At 44.7% G+C, this 20,214-nt stretch overlaps 1 protein-coding gene across 1 annotated transcript in view; it reads left to right on the plus strand.

Annotated features, from left to right (window-relative positions):
- Window positions 1–18,650, plus strand: part of LOC144493175 (NALCN channel auxiliary factor 2-like) — a 487,956-nt gene extending 469,306 nt beyond the window's left edge. Inside the window, exon 7 of the mRNA XM_078212072.1 lies at window positions 18,346–18,650. Coding sequence (XP_078068198.1) covers window positions 18,346–18,650 — 305 coding nt within the window. The remainder of the gene's footprint in view (window positions 1–18,345) is intronic.
- Window positions 18,651–20,214: the final 1,564 nt, after the last annotated feature.

The following is a 20,214-nucleotide window of genomic DNA, read 5'->3' on the forward strand; positions in this document are numbered from 1 at the left end:
CTGGGGGAATTTCACAGTAACTTCATTGCAGTGCCTTACTTGTGACTAATAAATAAACTTTAAACATAACTCTGGAGTTGCGAAAACAATCAAGGAAACTCACGCGTACTAAAATTTTGGTATATGACCATCGAGCGCCAATTTCTTTGGGAGGAAACCTGTGCAACTCTGCTGTTGCACTGCAGTTGCAGCAAAACTTTCCAGGGAGTTTTGATGTGCACAACTCATCAAGTGACGAGACAGACATGTCACATGCATTGACACAATAACGCAAAAGTAACAAATCTTCAATGAAATAGCAAAACAGGGATGACCTGTCCTTTACAAATACATACTGGCTGTTTCAGGTCAGCTGAAAATATCAAGGTACCCACACCATCCATTCTTAATTAAAGTTTATTTATTAGTGTCACAAGTAGGCTTACATTAAAAGTGCAATGAAGTTACTGTGAAAATCCCCTAGTCGCCGGACTCCGGGCCTGTTCGGGTAGACTGAGGGAGAATTTAGCATGGCCATCGCATCTAGCCAGCTCATCTTTCGAATTGTGGGAGGAAATCGGCGCACCCAGAGAAAACCCACGCAGACACGGGGAATTACCAGACTCCGGTAATTTTCCAACAACCTATAATCCACTGGAATTCCTCTTTCACCTTCCTTAAATAGTGGATTGACCTGCAATATTTCCAAGTTGAAAGAAACCATTCCCAAATCGGGACAGCTTTGAAGATTATAGTTTGAGCATTTGCAACATTCTCACCTGCTTCCTTTAAGCTTCTGAGATGGAAATTATCTGACCCTGCAGACGTTTCAATCTTTGGTGTCGTTATTTTCTTCAGTATTGTTGCTTTGTCCGCATTAATTTTGGTGAGCCACCATCCCTGATTCAATATTAGTTTCCTTGGGATGTCCGACATGCTTTTCTCTTCGCCAAGTGTAAATACTGACGGCAAAATATTTTCTTGAATTCGTTCATGGGTTGTGGACGTCGCTGGCTGGGCCAGCATTTATTGCCCATCCCTAATTGCCCCTGAACTGAGTGGCTTGCTAGGCCATTTCAGAGGGCAGTTGGGAATCAACCACATTGCCGTCGCTCTGGAGTCACATGTAGGCCAGACCAGGTAAAGACGGCAGATTTCCTTCCCTAAAGGACATTAGTGAACCAGATGGGTTTTTCCGACAATCAGCAACGGTTTCATGGTCATCAATAGATTCTTAATTCCAGATGTTTTTTTATTATTACATTCAAATTTCACCAGTTGCCGTGGTGGGATTTAAACCTGGGTCCCCAGAACATGAGCTGAGTTTCTGGATTGATAGTCTAGCCATAATACCGTTAGGCCTCCACTTCCTCCACATGTCAGTTATTTCCTTATTTTCATTGATTATATCACCATTATCAGTTTTCAAGGACTCACTTTGCTCCTCTTTTTCCCAGTATAATCCGAAAGTAAATGTTGAGTTGATTTAATATCCCTTCCTTTCCTCCTTTTTTTTGTAGCTCTTTTGTTACCTTTGCTGTTTCCTGTACCTTTCCCATTCAGCGTGATCAGTGTTATATTTTTTACATTTTTATATGCTTTCTCCTTAAATCTTACCTCTTTCGTCATCGATGGCTTTTTTTTTTGCCAAGTGCAGCTCTTGCCCTTTAGGAGTGAAAGCATGTTGATTAAATTATTTTTTTAAAAACCTCCCGTTGATCATCAGTTGTTTTACCCGTGAATAGATTTGCCCAGCTTATTCTGGACTTTTTCTGTCTCATAGAGGTTTACAGCACAGAAACAGGCCCTTCGGCCCAACTTGCCATTTCTTGTAAATGTCATATCTCATTGAAGTCATCCTTACTCAAATCTAGAATTCAGTAGCTGGTTCGTGTCCCTTCCTTTCCTATACGATGCTGAACTCCATCATCTTATGATTGCTATTCGATAAATGTTGACAGATTATTTAGCTGTTTACGAAATCTGGCTCTTTATTCATGATTGAGTTTAATTACGAGAAGCAAATCGGGGGGGCGGGGGGTGCAAAGAACTTCATGCAAAGAGCTATGAGAATGTTGAGTGTATAGAAAGAACATGGAGGGATAAGAATAAGATGCATTTTTCATGCCAGCATAGTTATCCACCATGTTAAATATCCCTCTCATTTCCACATTTCTTTCCACTGGGCCACTCACCTGAAGTAGCAGTGAACTACCACCATCCTGAACCATCAAACATGAGGTAAGCAGCAGCAGCCTGGGGATGGAAGACACAGTGGTGAGCACTGCTGCCTCTCAGCGCCAGGGACCTGGATTCAATTCTAGCCTTGGGTGACTGTCTGTGTGGAGCTTGCACATTTTCCCCGTGAATACGTGGGTTTCCTTTGGGTGTTCCAGTTTCAACTTACAGCCCAATCTACCTGCTTTTATAGCGCAGCGGGTCGGGAGACTCTAGCGGAGGCCCTTTCGTAGGCTCCCCATTGGGCGCAATGGCCTCCACGCTTCTCCCAGTGCCGGAATTCTGGCGCCGTCAGCTCCACGCCGGAAATCGACACAGAGCTGCATACATTATTTAAATTTTAACTTTGATGCAATTTAAATATCATTACAAGGCCCGTGACTGAAGTCTCCGGGCCTGCTCGCGTCTCCCCTGCTGCCAGGAGTGGTTCACTCCAGTGGGGTTTAATATAGCTCCCCACTTGCAGGGAGCTGGCGGCCCAACCCCGCTGGAGTGAAGGGGGGGGGGTCATCGAGGCCCCCCCCAGAGAGTTGGGCGCTGGGGGAGTGGGCCCTGGGCATTGCCACCTTGGCGCGGGGCATGATGGGGGCATGGCCTCTGGTGGGACATTCGGTGGGGGTGGGGGGTCCCGTGCCACGCTGCAATTGGGCTGAATGACAGAGGAGAGAGACAAGTGATCAGGGCTGGCCATTGGGGTGAGCAGGGGTGGGGGCAGCCTGCTGGGGAGGGGGGGTGGTCAGGGATGGATGGGCTGAATGGCCTCCTTCTGCACTGTAGGAATTCTATTCTATGCTGTGTATGAATAGATTGTACCAACACCCATACCGGGTTTCATTTGGAAGTTGGATTCAATCCGGTGCCTCCCCTGCTCCTCACGTTACTTGCAGATATCTCTGGCCACCATTTCATCCCCTCGGCAAGAGAGAACTGTGAACATCCAATAGATCCAACTTTACCCTCCTTTTTACATTTTTTGATTTTGATTTGATTTGATTTATTATTGTCACATGTATTAGTATACAGTGAAAAGTATTGTTTCTTGCGCGCTATTCAGACAGAGCATACCGTTCATAGAGAAGGAAAGGAGGAAGATCAACTTAGTGCGAGGTAAGTCCATTCAAAAATCTGACAGCAGCAGGGAAGAAGCTGTTCTTGAGTCGGTTGGTACGTGACTCAGACTTTTGTATCTTTTTCCCGACGGAAGAAGGTGGAAGAGAGAATGCCCGGGGTGCATGGGGTCCTTAATTATGCTGGCTGCTTTTCCGAGGCAGTGGGAAGTATAGACAGAGTCAATGGGTGGGAGGCTGGTTTGCGTGATGGACTGGGCTATGTTTACGACCTTTTGTAGTAACTTGCAGTCTTGGGCAGAGCAGGAGCCATACCAAGCTGTGATACAACCAGAAAGAATGCTTTCTATGGTGCATCTGTAAAAGTTGATGAGAGTCGTAGCTGACATGCCGAATTTCCTTAGTCTTCTGAGAAAGTAGAGGCGTTGATGGGCTTTCTTAACTATAGTGTCAGCATGGGGGACCAGGACAGGTTGTTGGCGATCTGGAGACCTAAAAACTTGAAGCTCTCGACCATTCCTACTTCGTCACCATTGATGTAGATAGGGGCATGTTCTCCACTATGCCTCCTGAAGTTGATGACTATCTCCTTCATTTTGTTGACATGGAGGGAGAGAATATTGTCATCGCACCAGTTCACCAGATTCTCCATCTCATTCCTGTACTCTGTCGTGGGATTGTTTGAGATCCGACTCACTATGGTGGTGTCGTCAGCAAACTTGAAAATCGAGTTGGAGGGGAATTTGACCACACAGCCATAGATGTATAAGGAATATAGTAGGGGGCTGAGAACACAGCCTTGTGGGCACCGGTGTTGAGGATGATCGTGGAGGAGGTGTTGTTGCCTATCCTTACTGACTGTGATCTGTGAGTTAGGAAGTTCAGGATCCAGTCGCAGAGGGAGGAGCCGAGGCCCAGACCACGGAGTTTGGAGATGAGTTTTGTCGGAATAATAGTGTTGAAGGCTCAGCTGTATTCAATAAATAGGCGTCTGACATAGATGTCTTTTCTATCTAGCTGTTCCAGGGTTGAGTGCAGGGCCAGGGAGATGACGTCTGCTGTGGACCTGTTGCGGCAGTAGGTGAACTGTAGTGGATTCAGGCAATCTGGGAGGCTGGAATTGATTTGTGCCATGGCTAACCTTTCGAAGCACTTCATAATAATGGATGTCAGAGCCACCGGACGATAGTCATTAAGGCACGCTGCTTTGTTTTTCTTAGGTACCGGGATGATGGTCGTCTTCTTGAGGCAGGTTGACCCAGTCAACTTTCTTCCCCATTTCAGTTGGACATCCCATTTCCCTGCCTTTTCCGTATGTCAGTCAATAACTTTATTCCCTTTTAAAACATGTTAATTTTTCACCTTTGCCTTGACTTACAAGGGAGTGAAAGGTTATCAGCGGGGTGGCGGGGAGGGGAGGTTGCGGGGGGGCTGTTCGGCAAGAATATGGGGTACAAGCAGTTCAGCCATGTCGGTGCAGACTCAATGGGCTGAAGGGCCTCTTCTGCACCATATGATCTAATGATTGGATCCAATTATTGAATAGCAGAGCAGGCTCGAAGGGCCGAGTGGCCTACAGCTGCTCCGAATGCCGATTAGGCTTTGTGCTCAAAGTGTGAAGAATTATTTTTTTCCTGAATTTGTTTCAAATTCTCAGGTTCCTCCGAGGAGCTGATTGCAATTTCCTCACCTTTCCATTTATGCCAATTTCCCCAATCCTCGGCACATGGGTTTCCTTTGGGTGAAACAGCCAGAAGGGAATGCCCAGAAATATGGCCCGACTCTTGTTCACATGAAGTTTAAAATGGCCAGATCGTGTTCATTTTTGGCCCAATAATCCCTTTGGGACTTTGCATTCTCCGTGATAAGAAATCACAGGGTCGATATGGAGGAAGAGGAACAGCTGAATGTTGTATATCTACACGGAGATAGCCAGTTCCACCAGCACCGCAGCTAATGGCCGAGATTTTCCCCCCAAAAAAATCCCATAACCGTCGCGGTCTGAACTACGATCATCCCAAACTCAGCCATTTTTTTGGGAAAGTGATGAGTCACGTTGCCAGTTATGAGGGGATACGGAGGCCTAAGCACACTGGTGAGTGTGGCTGCAAAGCTGGCATGCATAGTTTGGGAGACCCCCCCACTGCCCCTACCGGCATCAGGAACCAACCACCCCCCCCCCCCCCCCCCCCCCCCCCCATAGGTGGCAGGTTTCCCCTCCCTGACACAGATCACTGTCATTAGGATATTGGGGCCCTCCTAATGGATCTCCTTTCATGACACCCAAAAATGCCCCCCACCTCATGCTGTACCCCTGCACAACCAACCCCTCCCCTCACCCACCTCGCTCAGGCCCCACCACTTCAGCATGACCCTGGCATGCTGGCAGCGCGAGGATGCCAGGTAGGCCCTGCCAGGATGCCCAATGGGCACTGCCCAACCATGTGCCAGACTACCCCTGGGGTTTCAATTGCCTCTGATTCCCCTCCTCAGCATGGCCATGGCACCTGGTCTCCACTAGTGGAGGCTAGTGGTGATTCTCATTGGTCTCGCGCCACACCAGAAGGTTGGAAGGTCCCGGGAGATTCAGCCTGAGCATATTTAAATGCTACTTCAAATCTGCTAATCGGCCTCACGTCCTTTCTGGGCACGATCTAGGGGACAGAGGTTTAAGGTGCGTGGGGAAAAGTTTAGAGATGTACGAGTCAAGTTTTTTTTACACAAAGGGGGAGTGAATAACCGGGGAGTTGGTGCGAGAAGGTACGATAGCGGCGTTTAAGGGGCAACTAGACAAATACATGAATAGGATGGGAATGGAAGGATACCAACTCCGTAAGCACATATGGTTTTAGCTTAGTCAGGCATTATGGTCGGTGCAGGCTTGGAGGGCTGAAGGGCCTGTGCCTGTGTTGTAATTTTCTTTGCTCTTTGATCTGGTTTGCACTATTGGAAAGGGACCGAGACAATTGCAAACAGTCTGGCGCCGGCCGTGAAGCCGATTTTTAGGCCAACGTCTTTCTTCAGAAGGAACTCTTCAAAATGCAGCTGATGAAAATACAACAAATCTTACTCCAACTTATAAATCAAAGAAAGGGTTTAATAAAGAAACATCATTACTTGCAAACTTGGGGCCTCACCCTGGGCCTCACTCCCAATAACGCTACATAGTTCCTTATTTATCGTGAATCAGCTGGTCAGCTGACTATTACTTAATTCTGTAATTGGTTCCATGGTTTACTGGGTCAGCTGACCCTTACATCTTGTTCCCATTGGTCATCAAAAACAAAGTTGTCACCGGTTACATTCTAACAGATTCCTTTTTTTAAAAAGTTTTTTTCAAAATAATTTAAGACAACCATCCTTCAGTGCCTGCACCCCTTTTTGTAAAACAGTCGGATACCTGTAGATTTGCACCGACTCAGTTAAGTTTGGAAACTTCCTTGTTTTCCAGCATTTGCTTAATGCTGGCCAAATTCATTCTTAATCTTTTTTCCGCTACACATTTTGTTGAGTGAACATTGTCCACATAACACTCAATTGGTACTTTCTCACCTGATGTGCCCATAAAAAATAATTGTGTTAATGTGTCTGACAAACATATCCCCATATCCAACGCCTCCGCTAACGCTCGGGTTTCAGCTGCCAATGTGCTTTTGATCACCCTTTTTATTTTCTTTGCTTCCCAGGCCAAGGGACAACATTTTCCTACCTTACCCACCAGGAATATTATGAATCCAGCACCGCTCGAATGTCCATCTGGTAGATTGACATGTGAAGCATCACTAAATATAACCAATTTCATATCTTCTGGTTCTCCTAGTGCTGGGAATTTAATTACACACTCCTCTAATTTTAACTTTTTAAATGTTTTATTAGCCTGCAAGATCTCTCTAACTGTGGCACGCTTCAACATGTTACTGAGCTCGAGGACATTATAGCTCCCACCTGGTCTTGTCTGGATGCATAGCCAATTTAGCTGTCCTATCATACCCCTCAACAACTCTGTTTCTTTTTCGTTGGCCCCTTCCTCTTTTTCCATCTACCTTTCTCTGGTGATGGGAATGGGATCAATACTGTTCAGATATCCCTGTTGACTCATCATTACACCAGATGTACCTTGTTGGATATCAAGACCAAAATATCGAAAAGCACCAGCTGCTTGACTCCCTAATTTAAATTCTGTTTTCAGCTTCTCAATTATTCTTTTTTTCAAATTCTTCTGAGCTACCCCATAGGAAGTCATCCACATGCATTATAAAAATTCCAGCTAATTTTCCATTAGCCTTCCAGTAAAACATTGCTGGATCTGCTTTTAACTGGACACCGCCAGTCTTCAGTAATACAGATCGTACAGAGAAATACCAAACCCTTGATGCATCACTTAACCCATATACACATTTATTTAATTCCTTTCAACTGTCCATCTCCCTTTGTTTGGCCTCTCTTACTTCTGTGAGCTCCATTTTGTTTGCAGCTATCAATACTTCCTTATCAGGGGGCTTCTACTCTATTCCTATCATTGGTTTGATTCCTCGCCTTCCTTATTAAACTCCGGCCTCTATTGCCATGTCTATTTCTGTCAGGGCTGCTATGTAAGAAGTCTCACAACACCAGGTTAAAGTCCAACAGGTTTATTTGGTAGCAAATACCATAAGCTTTCGGAGCGTGCTGCTCCTTCGTCAGATGGAGTGGCATCTCCTGGTGTTGTGAGACTTCTTACTGTGCTTACCCCAGTCCAACGCCGGCATCTCCACATCAGGGCTGCTATTCTCAGACCGCTGTTCTCTGTTGACACACCTTTGGTCACAGATTCGTGACTTTTTCCTGGGTTCACGAATGCTTACTTTCTCATCCTCAGGACTTAGGTCTCGCTTCTTTTGTTTCCATCTGTCCACACTATTTTCCCAATCTATAGTTTTGGCTTCTTGCCCTCACTCTTGTATGTTAAGCCAACGTTTGTACTTTCCTGAGGCCTTTCCTGCTTTCCCGATTATAGTGGCCTCCCTCCACTGTCTTGACCCTCCGGGTATGTATGATACCACTGTGCCTACTTTGGGTGGCTGAACCTTTGAAGTACCAGCTTCATCCCCTGCTTCACTGATACTTTGTTGATCATCAGATTCCCTCTCATCTATTAGAGAGTCATAGAGGTTTACAGCATGGAAACAGGCCTTTCAGTCCAACTTGTCCATGCCGCCTTTTTTTTAAACCCCTGAGCTAGTCCCAATTGCCTGCGTTTGGCCCATATCCTTCTATACTCATCTTACACATGTAACTGTCCAAATACTTTTTAAAAGACAAAATTGTACCCACGTCTACTACTACCTCTGGCAGCTTGTTCCAGACACTCACCACCCTCTGTGTGAAAAAATTGCCCCTCTGGACACTTTTGTATCTCTCCCCTCTCACCTTAAACCTATGCCCTCTAGTTTTAGACTCCCCAACCTTTGGGAAAAGATATTGACTATCTAGCTGATCTGTGCCCCTCATTATTTTATAGACCTCTAAAGGAGCACCCCTCAGCCTTCTACGCTGCAGAGAAAAAAGTCCCAGTCTATCAAGCCTCTCCTTATAACTCAATCCATCAAGTCCCGGTAGCATCCTAGTAAATCTCGTCTGCACTCTTTCTAGTTTAATAATATCCTTTCTATAATAGGGTGACCAGAATTGTGCACAATATTTCAAGTGTGGCCGTACCAGTGTCTTGTACAACTTCAACGAGACGTCCAACTCCTGTATTCAATATTCTGACCAATGAAACCAAGCAAGCCAAATGCCTTCTTCACCACTCTATCCACCTGTGACTCCACTTTCAAGGAGCTATGAACCTGCACCCCTAGATCTCTTTGTTCTGTAACTCTCCCCAATGCCCTACCATTAACTGAGTAAGTCTTGCCGTGGTTCAATCTACCAAAATGCATCAACTCTCATTTATGTAAATTAAACTCCATCTGCCATTCGTCAGCCCACTGGCCCAATTGATCAAGATCCCGTTGCAATTGGAGATAACCTTCTTCACTGTCCACTATGCCACCAATCTTGGTGTCATCTGCAAACTTACTAACCATGCCTCCTATCTTCTCATCCAAATCATTAATATAAATGACAAATAACAGTGGGCCCAGCACTGATCCCTGAGGCACACCGCTGGTCACAGGCCTCCTGTTTCAAAAACAACCCTCTACAACCACCCTCTGGCTTCTGTCAAGAAGCCAGTTTTGTATCCACTTAGATACCTCACCCTGGATCCCATGAGATTTAACTTTATGCAACAACCTACCATGCGGTACCTTGTCAAAGGCCTTGCTAAAGTCCATGTAGACAACATCAACTGCACTGCCCTCATCTACCTTCTTGCTTACCCCTTCAAAACACTCAATCAAATTTGTGAGACATGATTTTCCACTCACAAAGCCATGCTGACTGTCCCTAGTCAGTCCTTGCATCTCTAAATGCCTGTCGATCCTGTCTCTCAAAATACCTTCCAACAATTTACCCACCACAGATGTGAAGCTCACTGGCCTGTAGTTCCCAGGCTTTTCCCTGCAGCCCTTTTTAAACAAAGGCACAACATTTGCCACCCACCAATCTTCAGGCACCTCACCCGTGACTATCGATGAATCAAATATCTCGGCTAGGGGACCCACAATTTCCTCCCTAGCCTCCCACAATGTCCTGGGATCGATTGTTGACTGCTCCTCATGATAACTTCGGGTATGTGCATGTGAGGTACAAGGTGCCTCCTGCACTTCTGCATCTGGCTCAAATTCATACCGAAGTCCCACAACTCTCAAAGAGTGAGCTTGCACTGTCTGATTACCGCACTGCACTATAACTACCTTGCCGTCTGTGCCTATCACTTTCCCGGGCCCTTTGCACTCTTTTATGCCCTTTTATAGTAGACCCTATCCCCTTTCTCAATGTGTACCCCCGATGGTCTTATGTGGTACCTTAGGGCCCTTCTTATCCATTCTGAAACCTCAGTCTTAAAGATGGCCTTTCTCCCTGCATGCATAGTTTTTAAGTGTGCAGAAAACATGGAGCTAATGCTTGTCCCTTCTGGCGCCGGGGGGAGCATCTGTTAATACTGACGGCAACTTTGGATTCCTCCCATACACCACCTGGCATAGACTATAGTCCCCCCACCATTTGTAACAAATTTTTTGCGTGCACTGCCCATGCTAATGCAACCTGCAATTTACAGCCCGGTTGATCCACCAAAATTTAATGCAACATGTCATCTTTCACTGCATGATTCCTTTCACAGAGGCTATTGTTGGATGGGCTCTCTGCTGCAGTGTGCATTATTACAATATTTAAATTTTCGCATATATCTTGAAACTCATCATTTGCAAATTCGCCCCCATTGTCCGTCAAAAATTTAGACAGTGCCCCCAATCCTGTTCCAATCCAGTGGGTCATAATTTTATCTATAATGGTCTTTTTATCTTTGCTGTAAATCACCATGGATATGCTAAACCGGGTGGTCATGTCCACAAAGTGCAACAAATAGACGCCTTTGTTCTTGTCCCATAGCTTTAGATCCATCGCCACAACATCATTGAAATCTCGTGCTCGTGGTAGACTCACGACTGGATGCAGGGTTGTCCTTCTACATTTTATGCAAATTTCACATGGGCTGATATTTGTTCTATGAGATCATTATATCCTTTGTCCAGCACACCTGCATCCTGCAGCAGTGCTCTCAGACTCTAAGGTACTGGATGACCAAACTGCTTATGGAGTTTCAGAATAATCTTTTTGTCCATCATGCTGCTGTCTGTTAGCGACACTAATGCCTCATGAATCCTTTGGTCTGATCATTTCGGTTCACTTAAAGGAAGACAATAATGGCCAGATCTTGTAAAACGTAGGCCCACGGTTTTCCCAAATACCACATCTTTATCCTGTTTCAAATCGATTGTAATCTGAGTTTTCTTCATCACAGACCTGCCTAACAACAAAGGTATATCAGTGGAAACTACATCTGTACTTATAAATAAACTGATTCCCGCAATCCTACAGGGAAGTAACACCCTTTTGGAGGATGTTAGAGTGTTGTCATCTCCAAATCTAAAGCAGGTGGAACTATCATGTTCTTTAACTTTCTTTCGGTCTTTATGATCATGAGACCCTAAATAACAATTTAGCCAATCTGAGCCGCAGGCAGTGGACGTACATCCACTATCGAAAACAGCACAGTTGAAAGAGTCTGTCATCAGGACGCTCATTATGGGACTCAACTTTTCTGCCACCAAAACAATGCCTTCCTGGTCCTTATCCTCGTCACTGTCGGTTTCCACGTGTTCTGTGTCACATGTGGTTTCAAAGACACAATTTCCTCTTTTCGGGCAATTTACAATGTAGTGGTTTGGGGAATCGCACTGGAAACAGCGATTCACAATTCGTCTAGCATTCCTTCAATTTAAACGTCTTCTGTCAGTTTTCCATGTGCATCTTCTTTCCCCATTTCCATATCGATTATAACCGTTTTCAACACTGGGTCTGTTATTAATGTAACTGTCTTTATTTAAAGGCCTTCGTCTACCATTTGGTCTGGCATGTGGCTGAGTCACCATTGACTCCTCCGTTCTGGGCGCCATGGCATTCCAGTCTGTATTGAACAAGGTGGCGGGGAAGGATTGTTTCCCAAAAAACTTTTTTAAATTGTGCTGCCATTTGATCAAAGAGGGGCTCTGTTCCCCTTAATTGTATTTCAGTCATTACTAAAAGAGTATCCATGTGCGACAGACATGCACAGACAAACAACTTAAAGGCCTATACTGCATCTGGAATCTCCAAATTCAATTTCATTAGCCTGTTAAGGCCCCTATCAAAATCCATGATATGATCTTCCATGGACTGGGTGCCTTGTCTCCTAATCCTGTCAAACATCACCCATCCTTCATAATTCTCCAAGAACTCATCTTTCTGGTAAAACTTATCTAAATATTGTATCAGGAGCTGTAGCTCTTCTTCTTGATTCAGGGCATCTGCTGTCCAACTGGAAAATACTTTGCTTCTTATCTTGCTCCTAATTGGAAGGGGCAAAGCTAATGTCATACCTTGCTTTTTTTTGTGGGTCCACATTTCCACCTCTGCCTTCCATTGCCGACATGGTTCGGCAGCTGAAAAGACAGGGGGACAATCCAATCCCACCGGTTTACTTCTACCTTCTGCCATGGTTGCAGCACTTCTTCAAAAACAAACACCAAAGTACGATGGGTTTTCCTCTGCTACCAATGTTTCTTCAGAAGGAACTCTTCAAAATGCAGCAAATGAAAATACAACAAAACTTACTGCAACTTACAAATCAAAGAAAGGGTTTAATAAAGAAACATCTTTACTCCAAACTTGGAGCCTCGCCCTGGGCCACTCCAAGCTCTCCACAATTGTACATAGTTCCTTATTTATAGTGAATCAGCTGGTCAGCTATTACATCACTCTGTAATTGGTTCCATGTTTTACTGGGTCAGCTGACCCTTGCGTCTTGTTCCGATTGGTCACATTACATCCAATACAAAGTTGTCACCGGTTACATTCTAACACAACATGCTATTTTCCAGGGTTGACGCTTTTTGTACCAGGTGTAGCGAGGTCAGACAATGTTTTTCCCCCACTACTTTCCTTCTAACCTGTTCCACACATTGATCATACCTTTCAGACTGATCTGGCATCAATCCTTTCGCTAAACCTGTGTTCCAGCAGCTGGATAAAAGCAAATTACTGCGGATGTTGGAATCTGAAACCAAAAGAGAAAATGCTGGAAAATCTCAGCAGGTCTGGCAGCATCTGTAAGGAGAGAAAAGAGCTGACATTTCGAGTCCAAATTTGTCAAAGCTAAAAGGCATAGGAAGTGGGAGATATTTATACTGCAGGGTGAGGGAAAGATGAGTCATAGCCAGAAAAGCAAGGGGAAAGGCTGCTAATGGTAGTCCAGAGAGAGAATAAAAAATGTGAATGGTCAAACGGTAGAGAAGCTGAAATCAGAGGGTCAGCTGTGACAGATGAAAATGTGGGGAGGAGGGGGTGAATGGGTGGGAGAAAAGTAAAATTGAGAAAAGGGGGGAAAGGGGAAGCAAAGGGAAAGAAAGGGTAAGGAAAGGTAAGGAAAGATTCCCTTATTCTATACCATTTACATCTAACCATTCCTCTAAGATCTCCACTCCATCCTTTCAAGGATGAATGGCAGTGTTTCCCCCCCCTCCCCATTACTGCAGTGTGAATTCAAGGCTGTAATTTTGTCACAATGTTTAAATGATGATGATTAGCTATGGGCTGTCAGCCTGGCTCAGTTGGCAGCACTCTGGTTTCTGAGTGACAAGGCTGTGCCTTTGAGTCCCACCGCAGACAGGCACATTTATTTGATCTGGGTTGACTGTCCACTGTTGGAGGTATTGCCTGTCAGATAAGATGTTAAACTGAAACTCCTTTGGCTTCCTCATACTGACATGTAGAATCTAATGGCACTACTTTCAGATGAGTCAGAAATTCCACCATTGCGTTGACATTCAACCATAAACCAGCAACAGATTTAGTGTTTATTTGCTGTTTTTGAGATGCGTGTTAAAACTGACTGCTATATTTGTTAACAGATACCAAACTTCATATAAGGTAATCTATAGGTGCTTTATTATAAGAGGATGTACAAAGCACTTCATAAATGTAAGTTATTCCTTCAAACCGCGGGAGAATTGGTTGGATCTTTCCATTTTGAATGGTTTAAGCTTAGTCCACAAACCTGATTTGACTATTGTCCTGTAATAGCTTCTGGTATATCTATTGTGTAATCAACAGATGTTAACAATAATTCATCTGTTATGATTGTATCGGTCTGTGGGCACATTTTGCAGCTTCAGCGCACGCACATACCATTCACTGAGGAGCTAACATGCATATGCTTCGACTAAAATATCTATACAATATGTATTCGAGATTAGCATAGATCTGAACAAGCCATGGTACCATCTGCATGATATTAACTCGTTATTCTGTGCAGTGACCGCAACTATCATGAGAGAGTTGTATCATTGCTGTGATACTTGAGGGTATTTCAATATTGAATGACGCACTTCAGTCAGGACCATGATAGCTTATGAGTGGAATATTCCTTCAGGACAGTTGAATAAAACTTTTGTGGGTCTCTTTTCTAATAAACCGCAGCAGCACAAAACAGTTTTCTTTCATTATTATTGCTACTCTTTTTGGCTTTCCTCCTGTTCTTTACTCATTCCCCAGGTCATATGGCATTCCCTTGCATAGCAGCAGACAAGTGGGCAGCACAGTGGTTAGCACTGCTGCCTCACAGTGCCAGGGACCCGGGTTCAATTCTGGCCTCAGGTGACTATCAGTGTAGAGTTTGCATGTTTTCCCCGTGTCTGCGTGGGTTTCCTCCGGGTGTTCCGGTTTCCTCCCACAGCCCAAAGGTGTGCGGGTTCGGTTGATTGGTCGTGCTAAATTTCCCCTCAGTGTCAGGGGGATTAGTAGTGTTGGGTTACGGTGGTATGGCCTGGGTGGGATTGTGGTCGGTGCAGGCTCAGTGGACCAACTGACCTCCTTCTGCACTGTAGGGATTCTATAAATCTATGATTCTAAGAATCTGAATCTTGTTACCAAATGGTGCACAAGTGTCTCTCAAATGGCTTGCCTTTTCAATCCCTGCCTGTCCCATTTTCATCTCCAAAACAGTTCCCAGTTTTCAGTGACATTAAGAATATACAATACTCCAATACTTGGAATTCTATTGCTCCATGGTACACCAGGCCAATATTTGTTTGCCTACTTTGAAGAAAAGTATCTTAAACTCCAAAGGGAGATAAAGGCTAGAATTCTCCAGCCGTTCACGCCCCGCCACCGCTGCCAGCGAGGATGGAATATTTGGCATTCAGCGGGCCTGGAAAATCCCGGCAAAGTCAGAGGACCCAGCCCAACACGTTTGCTCTGAGTACGATGGAGGTTTTGGACACATCCTTCCCTCTACATCATTTATACAAATTATGAACAACAGCAGAACCAATGCTGAACCTCGTGGCACTCCACTGGGAATTGGCTGCCACAGTAAGAAGTTTAACAACACCAGGTTAAAGTCCAACAGGTTTATTTGGTAGCAAAAGCCACACAAGCTTTCGGAGCTCTAAGCCCCTTCTTCAGGTGAGTGGGAATTCTGTTCACAAACAGAGCTTATAAAGACACAGACTCAATTTACATGAATAATGGTTGGAATGCGAATACTTACAACTAATCAAGTCTTTAAGAAACAAAACAATGTGAGCGGAGAGAACATCAAGACAGCCTAAAAAGATGTGTATTGTCTCCAGACAAGACAGCCAGTGAAACTCTCCAGGTCCACGCAACTATGGGAGTTACAAATAGTGTGACATGAACCCAATATCCCGGTTGAGGCCGTCCTCGTGTGTGCGGAACTTGGCTATCAGTTTCTGCACAGCGACTCTGCGCTGTCGTGTGTCGCGAAGGCCGCCTTGGAGAACGCTTACCCGAATATCAGAGGCCGAATGCCCGTGACCGCTGAAGTGCTCCCCAACAGGAAGAGAACAGTCTTGCCTGGTGATTGTCGAGCGGTGTTCATTCATCCGTTGTCGCAGCGTCTGCATAGTTTCCCCAATGTACCATGCCTCGGGACATCCTTTCTTGCAGCGTATCAGGTAGACAACGTTGGCCGAATTGCAAGAGTATGTACCGTGTACCTGGTGGATGGTGTTCTCACGTGAGATGATGGCATCTGTGTCGATGATCCGGCACGTCTTGCAGAGGTTGCTGTGGCAGGGTTGTGTGGTGTCATGGTCACTGTTCTCCTGAAGGCTGGGTAGTTTGCTGCGGACAATGGTCTGGCTGCCAACCAGAGACTCAGCTATGCACTCCATCATACCAATCAAACATTCCCTGATCTATTTTAATACATTCTCATCTACCCCAATATGATTTGGCCTTAAACAGCAGCCTCTTATAAGTGATGGTGTCCAATGCCACCTTCAATTCAAGCAGGTTACATTCTGTTTCTCCTATTTCTGTTTGTTGTTTCCTCAAAGGTCATCTCCCAATTGGAAAACCATGCTGACTGTCTCATATTAGTTCATTCTTCTCAGAATGCTCTCTTACATTAACCTTCCAAATACTTATGAACACTCACTCTTTGGGCTGCACGGTGGCACAGTGGTTAGCATTGCAGCCTCACAGCACCAAGGACCTTGGATGACTGTCTGTGTGGAGTCTGCACGCTCTTCCCGTGTCTGCGTGGGTTTCCTCGGGGTGCTCCGGTTTCTCCCACACTCCAAAGATGTGCGGGTTGGGTTGATTGGCCATGCTAAATTCTCCCTTAGTGTCAGGATTATGGGGATAGGGCCTGGGTGGGATTGTTGTCAGTGCAGGCTCGATGGGCCAAATGGCCTCCTTCTGTTAGGGATTCACCACTGGAGGGATTCTCTGATTCTATGAATGGAGGTAAGCATCAGGTCTATCACTGAAAGTTCATCCTTCGTTCCCACTTCAATGATGGGAATCACATTTGCGATTTGTTTCCCATCAAAAACCATGAAGGGACTGGACAGAGTCGACAGGGAGGAACTGTTCCCACACATAAAAGAACAAGAAAGCACAGATTTAAGAAGCAAATGTGATACGAGAAAAAACCTTTTCACACGAAGAGTAGTTGGGGTCTGGAATGCTCTGCCTGGAAGTGTGGTGGTGGCAGTTTCAATCGAGGCACTCAAGAGGGCATTAGATGATTGCTTTAGTTGAAGCAATGTGCAGGGGTATGGAGAGAAGGCAGGGGAATGGCACTGAGTCATGATGCTTGTTTGGAGAGCCACTGCAGACCAAATGGTCTCCTTCTGCACCGTATCAATTCTGCGATTCTATTATTACAATTGCCCTTGGACTGAGTGGTTTGCTGGGCCATATCACAGGGCAGTTAAGAATCAATGGCACTGCCAATAGTCTGGGGTCACATGTAGGTCAGACCAGGTTAAAGACGGCAGAATTCCTTCCCGAAAGGACATCAGTGAATCATATGGGTTTTGATGACCATCAGTGATAGTTGTCATGTTCACCGTTACTGAGACTGGTTTTAAACTCCAGATTTATTTTTGGATTAATTTTAAATGTTAACATTTAAATTTAAACTTCATTAGTGGAATTTGAACTGGTGTTCCTAGAGTATTTGCCTAGGTTCTGGATTACCAGGTCAGTGGCATTACCGCTACGCTACAATCTCCCCCGATACAGGATAACCTCATCATGCACGATTCACTTTGCTTTGGAGGCAAAAAGCTAGCTACTGTTGTAGTAATGACCACTAGCCTTGCATGGGGCGGTATGGTGGCACAGTGGTTAGCACTGCTGCCTTACAGCGCCAGGGACCTGAGTTCGATTCCCGGCTTGGGTCACTGTCTGTGCGGAATCTGCGCATTCTCCCGGTGTCTGCTCCGGGTTTCCTCCAGGTGCTCTGTTTTCCTCCCACAGTCTGAAAGATGTGCTGGTTAGGTGCATTGGCCATGCTAAATTCTCCCTCAGTGTACCTGAATAGATGCCAGAATATGACGACCCAGGGATTTTCACAGTAACTTCATTGCAGTGTTAATGTAAGCCTTCTTGTAACTAATAAATAATCTTTAACTTTGCTTTCTGATTGTTGGCCAAAAAAAAACCAGAAGACCCAAGGCCTGGTAACCATTACTGCAGCATCAGACAGAAATAGTTAGATTCTTGATCAATAAGGGGATCAAGGGTTATGGGGAGAAGGCAGGATAATGGGGATGAGAATCATATAAGCCATGATTGAATAGCAGAGCAGACTCAATGGGCCGAACGGCCTAATTCTGCTCCTATATCTTATGGTCTTAAGAACCCAACAGGCCCTAGTTGGGAAAGCAAAGCTACTGACCTGTTTAAGCCTTCTTGGCTCGATCCCTCTCAAGCTTCTTGGAAGGGTGAGCGAAAGAAAACTTCTTTGGATTATCCTCCAAATAAATAAGAAAATGTGAAGAAAGGGAAACTGTCCTTCGATATTATTTCTGATCTAATTCTTCCTTTCTTTGTGCAATAGGGCTACTAGAAAACCATTTAACCAATGCAGAGCCAGAATGCTGTGACGTCAGATGGAACACCTGTGATCTATCCTGGGACAGAGGTTATAATGTATCTACCAAATCCATGGACTCCATGTTGCATCATAAGTCTTCACTGCCTGTCTCAGCAGCATCGCGACTGTGCAACAGCAGACTTAAGCTGTGTGTTTTGGTATTAATTCTTCTACACACTGTGGTGACATTTACTGGTTTTCAGAACAATGGCAGGGTTGGCATGGAGACAGTGAGCGCATTGGACGACAGTTCCGCAAGTGAAGAGTAGAAAAAGATGTCTTCTTACCTTCTTTTTTTTTCAACAGTTCGTACGGGGCCATGGTACCGAGCAGCAAAGAGGCTCAAAGGGTTTTCAGAAGACCAAGCTAAAGAAGAGTTGGGCTGCAGGCAGCCGTGCATAGCAGTGCGCAGCAAGGCTGAGAAAAAAAAACAAACATCTGGCCATGGCAGGTCCAGAAATGCTTATCTGCTCTGACAAGGATAGATGGTTTAAAATGTTACTCTACAGAGTCGGGCTACCGATACACAAAGGGTAAAAATCATTTGGGAAAAGCATAGCTGTCTCTGGGACAGATACTAGAAATAGACAGTTCCTGTAAATTCCATCTGTTCCACATGTAACTACAAAAGGGTTCAGATGTACAAAAGCACTGAACAATTTCATCACAGGATGTTTTCTTTTGCCTTCTCGGTTAATCAAGCTAATCTCTAACACGGTAGTCTTCATTGAGTTCTTTGTGGTGTCTATTCCTACGAACATGACCTAGTCGTCCCAGGGACAGATAGCAATAATCCTGTGCTTGAACCAAGTACGTTTTGCCCGTATCAGAGAGTTGGATAGGTGTCTAAATCCCTGAATAGTTTACTTGCCCAAGCAACCCTGGTATTGTTTCTCCTCACATCAAACCCAGTACTGATCTGTCATCTTAATGTTAAACAACTAGTTAAGATTTGTTACCCATTGTTGTGAGGAACACCAGCAAAGTGACTGTGAGCATCTCAGTTGCAGGATAGGTAGGCACTTACTCTGAAGCGATATGACTGAAAAGTACGGTAGAGTGAATAGTTAATGTACCCTCCTGCTTACCAATGTATATGCAACGTGCTTCCTCAATTCTCAGCAGGCTACTTGGCATGGATATCATGGCTACCCAACTCAAAATGTATGAACATCTGCTTGATGGCGTAGGAGTTAAACAGGTGATGATGGTAGCCTTGGAGGAAGCTTATAACCTTGTCACGAAAGATATGAGTATTATGAAAAAGAAATGGGGTTGGTAGAGAGAGAAGGTGGGGGAACTATGGTACAATTTAAATTCAAAAAAATCATCAGATGTTTGGGTCCCTTTTATAATGGCCAAGTCGTAGATACGTGAATCCTATCTACTGCTTGTAAGAACCTAATGCTGACACATGGAACTCTTGCATCGGTACAGGTTAGATGCCTAACCATTACATATGGAGATCTAAGATTCCCATGAGTATGTCTTACAGCATGCATCGCCAGATGCACTGCATAGCAAAAAGCAACTTGGCGGCAGCCTGGTGAAGCATTCAAACACAGATATTCACTTTTGTAAACAAAAATAATCATAGACAATAAGGGCAAAAACTTAAGAAGATTTTATAATAAGACTTTCAGTTAAACTGTCCTTTATAGTCGTGTATTCGATTCTCGAGAACCTAAGAATCCACTCTGCCCTCATCCCCTACCATCACCAATCTCTGAAATTTGAGTGCCAACATTTTAGGAATTTCAATAGATATTTTAATTATTGAGAGGATGGGACAGCCTTTGCACAGGACACCACCACCAAAGTTAAAAAAAGATT

The sequence above is a fragment of the Mustelus asterias genome, chromosome 4 (genome assembly GCF_964213995.1).
Source record: "Mustelus asterias chromosome 4, sMusAst1.hap1.1, whole genome shotgun sequence".
Lineage (NCBI taxonomy): Eukaryota > Metazoa > Chordata > Chondrichthyes > Carcharhiniformes > Triakidae > Mustelus > Mustelus asterias.